At 43.3% G+C, this 14,383-nt stretch overlaps 1 protein-coding gene across 5 annotated transcripts; it reads left to right on the top strand.

Moving 5' to 3' along the window:
• The first annotated feature begins 1,340 nt into the window (after positions 1–1,340).
• Positions 1,341–13,608, top strand: YPEL5 (yippee like 5). Of its 5 annotated transcripts, XM_082303380.1 has the most exons (7): positions 1,341–1,449; positions 4,596–4,730; positions 4,829–4,893; positions 5,066–5,221; positions 7,956–8,184; positions 9,720–9,892; positions 11,454–13,608. In XM_082303380.1, the coding sequence occupies exons 6-7, from the start codon at positions 9,752–9,754 to the stop codon at positions 11,676–11,678; spliced, it is 366 nt and encodes a 121-aa protein (XP_082159506.1). In that variant the 5' UTR covers positions 1,341–1,449; positions 4,596–4,730; positions 4,829–4,893; positions 5,066–5,221; positions 7,956–8,184; positions 9,720–9,751; the 3' UTR covers positions 11,679–13,608. The 5 variants fall into 5 exon arrangements, with proteins under 5 accessions (XP_082159506.1, XP_082159505.1, XP_082159508.1 ...); XM_082303379.1 differs by lacking the exon at positions 7,956–8,184; XM_082303381.1 differs by lacking the exons at positions 1,341–1,449; positions 7,956–8,184 and adding an exon at positions 2,124–2,349.
• Positions 13,609–14,383: the final 775 nt, after the last annotated feature.

The raw sequence follows: 14,383 nt of genomic DNA, 5'->3' as shown, positions 1-14,383 counted from the left end.
TAAAACTGGTAGGGAACTGATAGCTCTTGCAAACAATGGCCAAGAAGGGCCACACTTTGCCTCATTCTCCTCTGATCTTTCATCTCCACAGTGGGCAGTGCTTAAGATATCCTACAAAGATATCAGTAGGAATGGCCTGAAAGTCTGCAAGCAGCATGACTCGCAGTTTCACTGAGGTGGGTATGTGGTTGACAATCATCTCTGTGCCTTTCTACGCCTCCAAGCCTCACAGAGTCCCATAGTATGGTGTAGCTCACAGCCAGGGTAGGCCAAATCCCTGGGAATGCAGGTGCCTGGAGGCAGAGTTCTCCTTCCTCCCAGCCAGGTCTATGGCAATGTGCTCTAGGAGTGCAGGGAGGTGTTATGTGGCTCTGGCATTTGACTCCCCCAATAGTGGGCATCTCTACCAGGGCTGTGAGGGGGGCAAGGGGGTCTGGGAGGCTGGTAGAGGCAGATGGGGGAGTGGAGGGCAGCAGGCTCAGGGCAGTGGCTGACAGGTGCCTCGGAAATGGGACTTGGCAGATGGGGAAGGGCTGAGTGCTGCCATAAGGCTCCAGCTTTGGCTCTGACACCGGCTCCAGGCCCGGCTCCATCTCCAACTCTGGCCCCAACCCCGGCCCCCCAACACCTGGGCTGCAGCACTGAGCACTGCCCTGACCCCCATCCCCAGCACTGGTGGGAGTACTGTGCTCAGTTCTGAGCCTCTCATTTTAAAAAGGACATTGAGGTGCTGCAGTGTGTCCAACAAAGGGCAAGAAGGCTCGTGAAGGGTCTAGAAAACACACCTTGTGGGGAACAGCTGAAGGAGCTGGGGTTGCTCAGCCTGGAGGAGAGCCCATTGCTCTCCACAATTACCTGAGAGGAGGCCGTAGGGAGGTGAGGGCCGGTCTCTTCTGACGAGTCTGCAGTGACAGGACCAGAGGAAATGGCCTTAAACTGAGATAGGGGAGATTCAGATTAGACAAAAAAATTTTCATTGTTAGGCTGGTGAGGCATTAGAATAGGTTGTCCAGGGAGGTCACCACCCCTTAAGATATTCAAGGGGCTTCTGGACCTGGCGCTGGGAGGTGTGGTTTAGTGATTTAGAGGTTACCGTGGTAGTACTGAGTGGACAATAGGACTGGATGATGTTAAAGGTCTCTTCCAGCCTTGATGATTCCATGATTCTGTGACTCTGCGATTCTATAACTCTATTAATTCTGCGATTCTGTAACTCTGTGACCCGGCGTGCCCTGCCGGGCGCGGCCGTGAGGCGACCCGGGGCGGGGCGGAGCCTCCGCAGCCGAGAGGGGGCGGGGCCGCGGCGAGGCGGGGCCTCGCGGCGCTGATTGACACGCGGGGGCGGGGCCACGGTGGGGCGGAGCCGCGCGGCCGATCCGGAGCGCCGGGGCCGTGGAGGGCGGGGGAGACACCGGGCACGGAGCCGCCGCCGCAGCTCCCCGGCGCCAGGTAACCGGGCGGGGGCCGCACCCGCCCCGCGCTACCCGGGGAGGCCGGGGCGGCTGGGGAGGGAGGTGGCGACCGCCGCTCCGCGCCGCGGCGCTATGTCTGTCGGGCCGCGGCGGAGCCCCGGGCGAGCCGCTCCGGTCCGGTCCGGCGGCGGGCGCGGAGAGGGACAGCGGCCGGCCCTGCCTGACCCGGTGCGTTACCCGGCGCCGCCACAAAGCACCGGCCTTCCCCCACCGCGTCCCCTTGTTCGTCAGCGTCTCCCAGCGCCGCCCAGCCTTCCCGGCGGGGGCCGGCACCGAGCATCCCCTCCCCGTCGCCGCCAACACAACTTCCTCCCCCGGCCCCGCACTGGGCAACTTTTCGGGCCGGTTCTCGTGCGGAGCCCCGGGCGGGTGGGCGCGGGGCCGTGCCCAGGCCCGGTGCAGGAGCGGGGGCGGCTCGGGGATAGGGGGCGGCGGTGGGGCCCGGGCACGGCCCTTCGGTGCGGCGGAGGCGGCGGCGGTGCCTCCCCGTCAGCTGTTTCCTGCTGTTTGTTGTCAGGGCTCCTGCGCTCCCGGCAGCGCCCGGCGGCGGTGGCGGGGGGGGGAGACGGGCCGGGCCGGCCCCGGTTGGCTGCGCGCGCCCCCGTGACGGCGCGCGGGCCGGGCCGGGCTGGGGACCGCCCCCGCGCGCGAGCGGCTTTGTGTGTGCGCGGCACCGGGAGCGGCACCGGGAGCGGCACCGGGAGCGGCACCGGCGCCCCCCGCAGCGCCGCCCCCGGGCTCGGCCGCGGGGGTTGAACCGCCCTGCCCGGTCGCACAGGGGGCGGCGCCGCCGCCTGACGCATCGCCCGTCTCCCCGTGCGAGGTGCTGCTGGCTGAGCGCTGGCCGGCGGAGCAGCCCCGTGTCCCCGGCAGACAGGTGCCTCCCGCGGGGAGCTGTCACAGATCCAGCCGCAGTGGTTGTTTGCTTTGTGGAGGTGCTCGCGGCTCGCTCAGCAGCGAGACACGTTCGCCTGCTAGTGCTTAGGTTGGGGTTTTCCCCCTGGAAGTATGGATTCCCAGGGAGGTGAAATATTCTGCCGGCTCTATTCCGCTCTGGGAAAGGTTCTGAGTCAAAGCAAAAGGGAATGCGAAGACTGTTGTCTGTTTGCTTCATTTGTTACTCTGTGCGCAGCCTTCAGTTGTACTGGGCAAGCAGATCTAGATTAGATTAATCCAGCGTGTTTATTTAAGAATGAAGGCCGTGCTTTGGACTGACATCGCCGTAGAATTTAATAAATTATTTGTCTTTGGTTTCTCTAAACAATAAACACAGGTTTAGGGTTAGACAGAGGGAATAACAAAGCAAGTACACACGGTCTAATGAGAGAGAAACAGGGCAGGGCTCTTTCCAAAGTGCTATCGCAGAACAACTCTTGATGTCAGCAACTAATGGCTCTAGATTAACCATTAGCTTGACTAATGTTTATGACTGATGGCTGAAAGGGAGGGAACTTGCTCCCCAGTTGTAAACATTCCCTCACGTGACTATATGTGACTGCTATATATAACCCTATATGTATATTTTTATATAGAGCCTCATGCTGGATGGCTGAATTCAAGTCGTGTGTGTGACAAACAAAACTGTCAGTTTTTAAGTGCTGCTCTCTTTTTCTAAAGTAGTCTTCAGAAATACTATTTGGAGGCTTCTGTCATCTGCTGCTTTCACTTCCGTAGTTACAGAAATACTTAGAGATGCAGAGCTTATTGTTTGTATATAGATTTTAACAATGACAAGTGAATTTCACGTGTGGTTGCCAAGTGTGTGAGGACAAATGAAATTGCATCTGAAAGCCCAGCAGAGAAGATGACAAAAACAGGCTGGATTTGTTACTTGTCACAGACTGAGAGCTCGTATTTATATATCTGTATTTAACATGGTAATCATCACAAGCTTGAAGGGATGTTGTCCAGGTCAGGTCATCGGTTCACGTTTGTTTACTAACATTTGACCTATGTTGAAATCTTGACTTGCTCAGCTCTCGCTGAAATACGTAATTCCCTTAAACAAGATTTAACTTAAAAAGTACTTGTTAAATGTGCAGATGAAATGCCTGTACACTGTGGATGTTTGTTAGCAAGGTGATCTCTAATTTTGGAGCCTTTACCTACATTTAGGACCTTTCTAGTTAATATAAAAAATTCTTGGTGATGTGCCCTTTGTGTATTAGCACCCTAATTGTGTATTCTGCCAGCTGGATGTAGCTGGTTTGGAGGTTTGGATGATAGTTGTCGTGACACCATTTCTTAATAGGTTGTTTACTGGATTTTATTTTTAATGACTAATGAAATCAGTGATGTTTTTGGATGAAGTTTTGCATCATTTCTGCACTAAAATTTATGAAAACAAAAAAAGTGTAGTTTATCTTTCAGAAACTTGCAGAATGGATTCATAGACAAAAGTCATCTCAACTACTTCAGTACTATAAGAATAAATTAATTACAAAACAAGAAACTACAGCTTTCTTAAAAACAGTGAAGGAATTAGGAATGGGACAGGAGGAAAAGGAAGGGAAAAAGAAGCAGGGAGACAGGTGTAGTTGCTGGTTTTGGACTCTGTGTAGTGGTGGGAAAGAAAATTAATCTGAGTCTGATACCATTTGTAAACTAATACTTTTATATGTTATCTAGCAAGAGTATTGTGAGGGTTTAAGTTACTCTGTGGGAGATGCTGAGATAGGGGTGCTGTATGAGAAACAAGCACCCATCTGTGTGGCTCTGCTCTCTCTAAATGTGAAACAAAGTACCCTGGATTAGTGTTTGAGGGCACCAGTATGATGGTAACAAATTTAAATGCCACTGTCCCAGTGCACGCCTTACCTAGGAAAATAGCCAGTTTGCAATAGGAAATTATACTACTGCAACCTGCAATACAGAATTATACTACTGCAATTTGCACAAGGGAGTTTGCATCCTGCAAAGCAACCTCTTGTAGTCAGGTGCTGTGCCCTGCATCTGGGCACAGCTTTCGTTGCTTTGCCAAAGCCTCTTCTGTCATTGGACTGTATTAAGTTCCTTTTACTATTTGGTACGGTAGCTGGATGGTTCTAAAGAGCACAGTATGCTGTTCCATTTCAGTTTCTTTCCACTTTTGGCTACATGTGGTGGTTTCAATTCTGCATGTAGGCAGAAGCCAGGCCCTGTTTACTTGGACACTCGCAGAAGTTGGTGGCAGACATTGAATCTCAGACCTCATAAGAGACTGACCACGTGTGTATTTTTGGATGCACCCCTGCTAATGAACAGCAGAACCCTGGGAAGGTAAGGAGCAAGTTTTATTTTTTGCTTAATGATTCTTTAACCCATGGTCTTGTGCAGCTGTGCTAAGAATTCTTTTTCCTCTTTTGTCCATCTCTGAGATGAGAAGAGGAAGCTGAAGCCCAGTTCCTGAGATGCAGTGATGAAGTTTCAGCCTGATACGAGGGTAAGTACATCTTGAGAAAGTTTTAGTGTGCTGAGGGGAATGCATGACCCTTTTTCAAAGGATAGAGAGTGCTTACTTGCTCACAAAGGAAAATGTTTTTAGTTGGTAAAATGGTGAAAGAGAGGCTGTCACAGTTTTTTGTCCTTTAACTAGCAGCTGTTCTCTGTTGTAGATGTGAACGCAGTAGATGGTGCTGAAGCAACACTGAGGCTCCTCCTGTGAAATATCCACAGTCCAGTGTGTATAGAGAAAGTGCTTGCTGGCCCTCCCAAGTGTTGATGGTCCTGTGTCTTCAAGAGATGCATTCCAGGACAAGAAGACACTGACTGTTAGTTCTAAAAATGTTAATAAATAATTCTTTGTGTTACTTTTTCATTCTTTCTTGCTTGTGAAGGTAGGCAGATGAGGTAGTACAAATACCAGCCAAGTGGTGCTTCAGGTGTGTGTACAGACAGTGGTCAAATTTAAGCTATTTAATATTAATTAGCCCTTTGATATGGTTGTTGTTCAGTGTTGCTGAAATCAACGCTGAAAGTGTTTGGGAAGTTTGGGAGCTACTGCTCTGGGAATACACATTATAGCACTCAGCTACAGTGTCTGTGTCTCCTGTCCGTCCATGCACTCCCTGGGAGAAGCATGCAGGGAGGAAGTCTTTCACAGTATGATTGAGAAGTGGTATCAAGGTTTGTGCTGTCAGAATACTGTACTGTCAAAACCATGCACTGTTCGCAGGCCTGACTTGCTAGGTGATATGAGCTATCATTGATTCCTCCCCTAAAGGTCCTCTCAGGAAGGCGATCTGGGTGCTGAATAATGGCAGTGTCATTAGCTCTCAGTTCATGAAAGTACCCCTCTCTTGGAACTGGGAAGATTTGACAAGCAGTAAATACTTTTTATCCATTAGTGAAAGTAAATAAATCTTCCTTTCTTACAATTCATTTAATATTATGACTCGTGTTTGGTAATTCGCATCAAGGCAAGGGCACTAGAACTTCATCACTGATACATACCCAGTGAAGAATGCTCAGCTGATTTTAAAAGTGAAATCACGAGCCAAAAAAAATCCGTTTTCCTCAGCATTTGGTTTTGTGAATAACCAACATCCCTGTCCACTACCTCTGAAAATTCTGCTGGTAACGTGATGGAATTGGTGTGATACAGTAGTGTCACTTTCAGGGACTGTAAGTAGCACTAGGAAACCTGACTGGTTCTCCGGACCAGTGGAAGTTATTTTCTGTGGTTTTAAATGTAAATGGTGGATGAATGGCCAAGTGCAGTTACTGCATTTTTCACCCCCTGTTTGGAGAATCTTAAGCTTTAGAAATGCTTTTATGTTTCACAATTCTTTGGCTTCTCCTCATTTAAGAGAGCCCTCCCACTGCCTATCAAAGCTGCCTGTAAGTGGCTTTTTCAGATCATTTATGCATGTGTGGACATAAATAGACGCCTGCACCTTTTCGATTGGTAGTGAAACTATAGGAGAAAAAATCTACACCGTTAACTTGGGTGACTTTGTCAGGGCAGGAGCCTGAGGACAATGGAAAATTGCTTTCCCTTGTTCTGTTGTGCTTTGTTTTCTTCCTGTGTGGAGTAAGTATACCCCACAGGATTCAGGATCCTTACGTAAGGAGAGAGGAGTCTTTATCCACAGCAAGTACCTTCTGATTTGGTCTTATAAGTGAATGCTATGTTTTTAGCTTGGGGGAAGAAAAAGGGAGGGGAGAGTGTGAAATGATTCCAAGTTGAAATTAGCTTCTCTATTTTACAGGAGAGGAAAAAGCAAAATTTCCATTTAGGTTTTTAGAAAATCCATGATAAAGTGGTATTTTAAGTCTGCATTAATAGAAGTCATTTTGTAATTTTTTTCGTACTTTTTACTGCTGTGAGCAGTAACATAAAGAGTGATGTAAGGTGACTAGTTTCATAATGCTTCAGCTGGACCCTTACAAATTCATTGAATTCAACAATCAGAACTGAGGACGGAGGTAGCTGCAGCCTGCTGTGTATTCTCACTGGTAGTTAAGTGTAGAGGTTGCTTTTTCAAAGTTAGACACCCTAGTAAGGTTACAGTGTTTTAGCAGTTTCTTAAGAAAACACACGCAAAATCTACATTGTTTTGACTGTTACAGTGCTGACTGTAGAATTTAATTTTTTTAATTTTTAAATGTGTATCATTTCAAGAATATACATTTCCTTATGCACTGTATTCTGAAAAAATGTGTTCTAGTACCAGTTGGTTTGTTAGATTCTGCTGCAACTTTAGGTTACTTTTAGCTCTTTAAGGTAGAATAAATAATTCAGGATTTTAGGCCTTGTATTACTAGGCAGATTTTTCAGCTTTACATCTTTGAATATTTATGCATTTGTTTTAATGTTTGGGACTCAAGACTTCAATCCATGCCATAATGCCATATCCAGAAGTAATAAATTTGTATTTTGCTGTGACTTTTAACTTGCTTGCAAGAATTGCACTCATGCTCCCTCCCTTCTGAAGTATTTAATTTTTATTTTAAGTGTCTCTGGGTTACTGCTTTTCTGAGGGCACTGACATGAACTGTGATTTTAGGCAGGTGATGCATTTGAAGTGTTTAGGTGCGTTTTTCAAAATGTCATGCTGTGCAGGGTCAGTCTGTGTCTAGGATCTGTTCTGGCCACCAAGCTCTGTGTTTGTGTTGCTCCCTGTGAGATAGGGACGGGTTTGGATTTATTTTATTTTAGCTTCTAAAAGTAGTGACAGGATGAGCATTGTGTTTAGTCTGAAAGAAGTACCCCTTTGGATGCTGATTCCACATTTACTGTAACTTACGATCAGTTGATTGTTTTGAATCCACAATACAATCAGCACAAATATAACATTATCCAAAATTAGTAAGGATGGCACATGGAGCTAGGCCAAGTGCCTTATGGGCATATCTGTTACAATTGCCTTAATTGCTTGTATTTGTGGTTTCTGGCTGGAGACTTTGACTGATACTTGTTTATTCACACTTATTGTCTGTTGATTTTCCTTCATTCTGCCACTATTCCCATTTTAATTTTTTTTTTTTGCCTTTGCTTGCTAGGAAAGATAAAGGCATATTGGAAAGGTATAAAGCTTAGAGAAGTCTAATGAAAATGCTTTCTGTATTTTGAGTGGAATCCCACCTCTAACACTCAGACCTGATTTATTTGTCCTTTGAAAAAGAGAAATGGCTATTACATCACCTTTAAAAGGAAGATTCATTGCTTTTAATTTTTATGTATCCTTCAGATGGGATACAGAAGATTAATAGTGATTCGAAAAATCTGAAGGTAAGGAACCTGATGTAAAATCACTCTGTTCAATATTAGGAAACCTTTTTGTTACCACATATTGTAAGAAAACAAAGTGTGAAATAAAGCAATTGAAAAAATCATTATGTCAGTGGCTTCTGATTTTTACACGTAAAAATGATGTGTTAAAGTCTGTGTGTGAGGTGCAATTTTTAGTCCATTTGCTTTGTGCATGTCAAGTGTTGGCTTTAAGAAACTGATCCCCTAAAACTTGAAATTAGTTTAAATTATGTATTTGTGCTTCTTAATGGTGTTTGACTTAGAATATTCAATTAGATGAGCACAAAATTTGATTGATTTGTCTATGAACGGAACAGTCTCCTGCTCTGAAAAGTAAAACCCACACAATTCTAATATCGCAGTGTGTTAGATTTACTTTGTGTTGCTCTGCATGACAAAAGCAGAGACAATACATTTTTCTGATTCCATATCTGAAGCAAAAATGGAGGTACATTTAACTAGTTTAACTTTAGATGTTTAGTCATAGACCTTCTGCAGTTGAAAGGGAAATAACATCATAATTCAATTCCTTTGTCATGTTATATCATCCTTCGTGATTTAGGTTTTTGGCTGTATGTTCTGTGCCTACTCACTAGTTAACTTTGAGTAATTTATATTAGTTGGTGTGAAGTTGTAAGACACTTCAATTTTCCTAAGCAATGAAGATTTATCAGGCACTGCAGGTCATCTCCTATAAAGTTTTTTAGCTCTGTTTTTTTTGCTCATTGGAGTTGCTCAGGTATATTAGCGATGAAGTTTGGATAAATGACACAGTATTTTGTATTTGGATTAGACAGCTTTAAACACTTGCATATAAAACTGTCTGGTGTAAAAACTGGGTGGGTTGTTTATTATGTGAAATAGCATCCAAGCCTTTCCTATGTTGGTGTGTATATGGAACCAAGAAGCGTGAAGTCAAATACAGCAGCCAGGGTGCTATACCAACATTCTGGGTGGTGGTGTTGTGTGATCATGTGTCATAAATTGTGCAAAGCTATGGGGAAGTGACATAATAAATATGTATTATAAAAAGTGGGGGTGACTTGGGAAAATTAAGCTATAATTGTCTTGGTGACTCAGTGTAATTCTCAGTGCTTCATTTCTTAGTGCTGACTAAGATGAGTGAGTTGTTGGGAATGTACTGAAATGGAATTTCAGTATTGTATTAAAGGAAGTGAAAACTTCTGAGTTTAAGAACTGTAGGGGCCAGTAGGGGGTCTGCAAAGGTCTGAACTGTATTTTAAAGGTTTCAGTTCGTGTATTTCACATTTAATGTAATTAGTTTGTATTTAAGTCATCTTACTGGTAAAATGGTCACTTTGGGAAAGAACTTGTCTTGATGAGAGGGTGAAGGCAGACTGTAAGATCAGTAATTCACCAATGAGGGAATGACTTTGAGCAATCATTAGCTGAATTGGTTTGAAGAATATTCTGCCATATATATGGGATGTGGTTTAAATTTTTTTGCTGTAATGCTTTTTTGACATGTGTATGATATTTCTTTTTGCTTTCAGGTCTTGAGTATAAACTTACATAAGTTCTAAAAATGGGAAGAATTTTTTTGGATCATATTGGTGGCACTCGCCTGTTCTCCTGCGCAAACTGCGACACGATTCTGACCAACCGCTCCGAGCTCATCTCCACTCGTTTTACAGGGGCCACGGGAAGGGCCTTCCTTTTTAACAAGGTTGGTAAGAAGCTGGAAAAACTGCTCTTCACTTCTGAAAAATGAGTTTGTGGGATATGAATCTGTCATGAGATTGAAAAAACTTCTTGGCTAAAGTGTGTATAATTATTATTTTATTTTGTTCATTTGTCTTTGAAGTCAAATTTGACATTTACTGTTGATGGGAAACTTATCTAAATTAGTTTTGTCTGCAATACTGAAAGACAAAATAAAGAAGATTATGTATATAGAGGCATCAAGCCAAAATCGATGGAGTTTTAACTTTGGAGACTTCTGTAATATGAACCTCAAATTCACTCTGAGAGTGTTCAGTGTCTGTCAAAGGGTTCCAAAGGTGTTTTCACTTTTATGCAGTTAAAAAAAAAGTCTAGATAATACTCGGTTTAATTTTTGAAATGCATTTAAGGTAACAGTAGTCTGGCAACTTAAGTTGCCACAGTCAACCACAATCTCTTTTACAGGCAATAATACTCTGGTTTAGTTTTATAGTTTTTGATTGAGCAGATTCAATAGATTGAAATACAGAAGTCATAACTTCAGACTGAATTGTGGGATTATTTATGAACCTGCCATAAAGACCTGTCCATTAGATTAATTGAAAAAATTGTGATTGTCCTTTGTTTTCTCGCAAAGTTCCTGGTCGTGTAATGCTTGGTGTATTTCAGTTTCGTTTTTTTCTTGTAAGCCATTTGGCCATGGGTAGACTTGATAGGGGCATCAGTAATGTCTTAACTGTGTTTTGCTCTGGGACTTCTGCTATCCTGAATCTTGCTGTACTGAGAGATTTCTTTCTCATCCAATAAGCACTGGATCCTGGGGTTAAGATTTTTTTGATGTTAAATAGTGGGGTTTAATCACAGCAGTTTGAGTTTCTGCATTTCTGCAGTCTGAAGCTGTACATCTGAAGCAGTCAGGTGCAAAGGTGAGAAAGCAGTGCAGTCCCATCTTTTAGAATCTGCATATCAGCAGTTTGGATATAGTTATGACATCAACTTTTCAACGAATTATACATCTTGGTTTTCTGGTGGTGCTGCAAAAGAAGTTAAAAGTATATTTTAAACTGCTGATACAGCACACCAAAAGGTGCATGTTTCATGTCTGCATTCTCAGCCACTGACCCTGGCTTTTTCTTAGTTAATTATTTTGAAAGCACCACGAGATTTTTAAAGAACTACCTCTTTTAATATTTTGGTTCTGGGTTCTGGGACTTGGTGATCACATCGGCTGCTAGAAATGGGTTACATACATTACAACTGGATTAATATAAATGTACAAGCTGTTCACTGGGAGTTTCTCACCCAGAGCTGAACACAGCACTTTTGCACATTATGTGATAGCAATTCATGTCTCTCAGTTAAAATGTGAGGGTTTTACATCATTGTGAAATGCATCTGTAAGGTGCTACCTTCTCAAGAAGGGGATTTTTTTACAGTGCAGTTTTCAGTTCGTGTGCAGTGCCACAGGCTCTTTCCTTCTAGCATGCTGACAGTCATTTATTTACCAGAGTTCCTGTTGGCAGACTAATCCTTTGTGTTCCCTGTGCGCTGTGTGTTTGTCCCAGGTGGTAAATCTGCAGTACAGCGAAGTTCAGGACCGGGTCATGCTCACTGGCCGCCACATGGTTCGGGACGTGAGCTGCAAGAACTGCAACAGCAAACTGGGCTGGATCTATGAGTTTGCCACTGAAGACAGCCAGCGCTACAAGGAAGGCCGCGTTATCCTGGAAAGAGCCTTGGTGCGGGAGAGCGAAGGCTTCGAGGAGCATGTGCCATCCGACAATTCCTGAAGAGGCTCCTGTCTCTTCTCAGGTTCTCTGCAATTGAAACTCAAATATAATAAAATCAACAAAAAAATCTGCTTACATACACTGTCACCTTAGCATCAGAGTCGGATTCATGGACTACAAAGTGGGAAAGATTGTGAGAATATTTCAGATGGAACCTTCCTTTCTTTATTCCTTTTATATTTTACTTTCCCTCCAGCAGCTGTTTGTAGAAAGAATGTTGTGCAGATGCTGTAACTTTTTCTCTCTTTCATTTACATCTGTTAGATTTGAGATTGTATCTTCAGATTCGGTGGGCTAAAAGGAAAATATTTGCAGGATTTGTCTTTCATTGGAGAGAAATTCAATGAGGTTTTTTTTTTAGTTTGCACAAACTGATGTCAGCATCAAGTTATTTTAAAACTACAGATGTTTTTTTAAAAGTATATTCCAACTTTTGGCTTAAGTTTTTAGTTAGGTTTTTGGGTTTTTGGTTTTTTTTTTACCCAGCCTTTTCACCTGGTTTGCTAGCTAAGTAAAGAGATCCGAATTTGTGCTGAGTGCTAAAGGTTCAGTGTTGGTACGGCTTGGGCTGGCCCATGTGCCATATTCTTGTTGAGGTTGATTGGTAGCACAGAGCCCATTATTTCTTGTCATTCTTGACCCAAAGATGTCACCGTTCCTTGTTTATTCGTGAAGTCCCATTCACCATGTAAACTGGTGTTGATTGGAAACTATTCTTGAAATAGGGCAGAACTGCTTGGCTTTTTTTAACTTTAACAGATGTAACTTATGAGCATAGTAATAATATAAAGTAATAGCTGTCTGTTTAGTCTTGCATTGCTTACAAATCCAGCTGTGTTTGTAATGATAGGGATCCACTGAGAAACTACTGTTTCAGTAGTCATTTTTTTTCATTTCTCTACTAATCTCATTAAGTTAGACAGGGAATTGCAAATCTTAATTCTTCTTCAAGTAGCTTTCTTTAAACCCAGAACTTCCTATGTTAAACACAGCTGCTGTGTAAAAGGAGAAGATTGCCAGCATGTTTGTTCATGCCTAGTTATGCAATCTGCATCTCTTGAAAAAATTAACTTAAACAGCTTGTTTTCAAATGCTGCTTCTGGTGTTGAAACCTTTAACTTTCAACTTTGTTGAACCTTTTCATTGTGATGTTACATTTTTTATCTTTCTGGGCAGCAGTACATGTCAGCCTAGTAGTAACTAGTGACTTGGATTCCTGCTTTGTTCTTGTAGAGGTCAGCTCTGTTTAAAACAGTGATCTTGCTTGCTTGCCTTTTTTAGCAAAAATGCTCTTCGTTAACTTCACTCAAGGGTGCCCAAACACTTTCATTGTGTCTTAAGCCATAAGTTAAGATCTCAAGGGCTGAAATTTATTTGAATGTTAGATATGTATGATTTCTTATCCAGGATATGAGTTGGTTGTGGTTTTTTTCCTTATTGGATAAATTGTGGTCAACGTGAAATGTTACCCACAGACGTAGGAAAGGGGGGAAACCCCACCCAACCAAACAGATCTGGGTTCTGACCTTTCAGAATAACTTTCCTTCTCTGGCCACAGCTCCATTTCTGAAACTAAGATGTGGAGGGTGACTATGCAGAGTATTTTTCTCAATTCTTTTTGGTTGCCAAGTGGCAAATTGGACACCCCTGACTTGAATCGAATGCCTCTTTCATGTAAAGGTAGCTTTGTTCTAGAAATGTCACTTAGAAAGAAAACAGAGTAGATCACATACCAGAGCTGTGCTTGAATCAAGCTGCTTAAACAATAGTGTACTTGTGCCTCAAATGAATCAGTTTTTGCACTGAGTACAGTAGTACCCCATTATCTTGTACTTCTGTCCTTCACAGACCTGGAAGCGCCATTAGCATGGTTCTCTGCAGTACTTTTCTTGTACTTCTGACATTACAATAAAGTATGTTTTGTCCTGAACTGGTCTTTGCTGTCCTTTTGGAGTTATTTTTATAGTCTGTCAGCCAAGTCACATAACCCATCTTTCATTCCTTGTGTTAAGTTTCTGCAGCACAGTGACCAGCTGTTGACGAGCATCTCTCTGTGTAGAGGTGGCAAAAGAGTTCTGTTGATTTTGGAAGGTGCCAAGTAGAGTGTCACACATACCACTTGGACACTTGAAAGCCTTAAATTTACTCCTGTTAAAGAGAAGACAGGAAATGTCTCATTTAATGGAATTCTGGGTGCCAAATATCTTTCCATGACTTTGAAAAGACAGCAAGCTAAGCAAAAATCCACCTTCTGCTAGAAACCTGAGGTTTTGGCTTCTGAAATGGCTTGGGAATTAATGAATTGGGTATTTTGTATCTGGACTTCTGTGACGTTCTCATTTGTGTTCAAATGTCAGGCAGAAACCTGCTAGGAGCTGGTCAACTTCTAAAGCTGTAGCTGAAGAACTGAGATGAGAGGATCATTCTGTTGGTGTGATGGAGAGTGGGGCTCTTATTCTAACTTATATTAAGACCATTTTGGTAGAATGTTGGTGTGAAATGCTAAAAATTGCTTCTCACAAAGCCTTTGATTTGAAAAACACATGTGAGGTGAATTCTTAAAAATCCCATGAATGTTAAGCAAGTCCTCTGCAGCTTTAAAACAGTAGACTTTGGCTTGCTGTTTTAGCTTTCATGCTGTTCCCTCCTGTATCACTTTGGATGGCTCTGGGAGAGTTTAGCCTCCTATATTTTGGCTGCTCCTC

Source organism: Coloeus monedula (genome assembly GCF_965178545.1).
Source record: "Coloeus monedula genome assembly, chromosome: 2".
Lineage (NCBI taxonomy): Eukaryota > Metazoa > Chordata > Aves > Passeriformes > Corvidae > Coloeus > Coloeus monedula.
The sequence above is the reverse complement of the archived record's forward strand: the minus strand, read 5'-3'. Positions and strand labels throughout refer to the sequence as shown.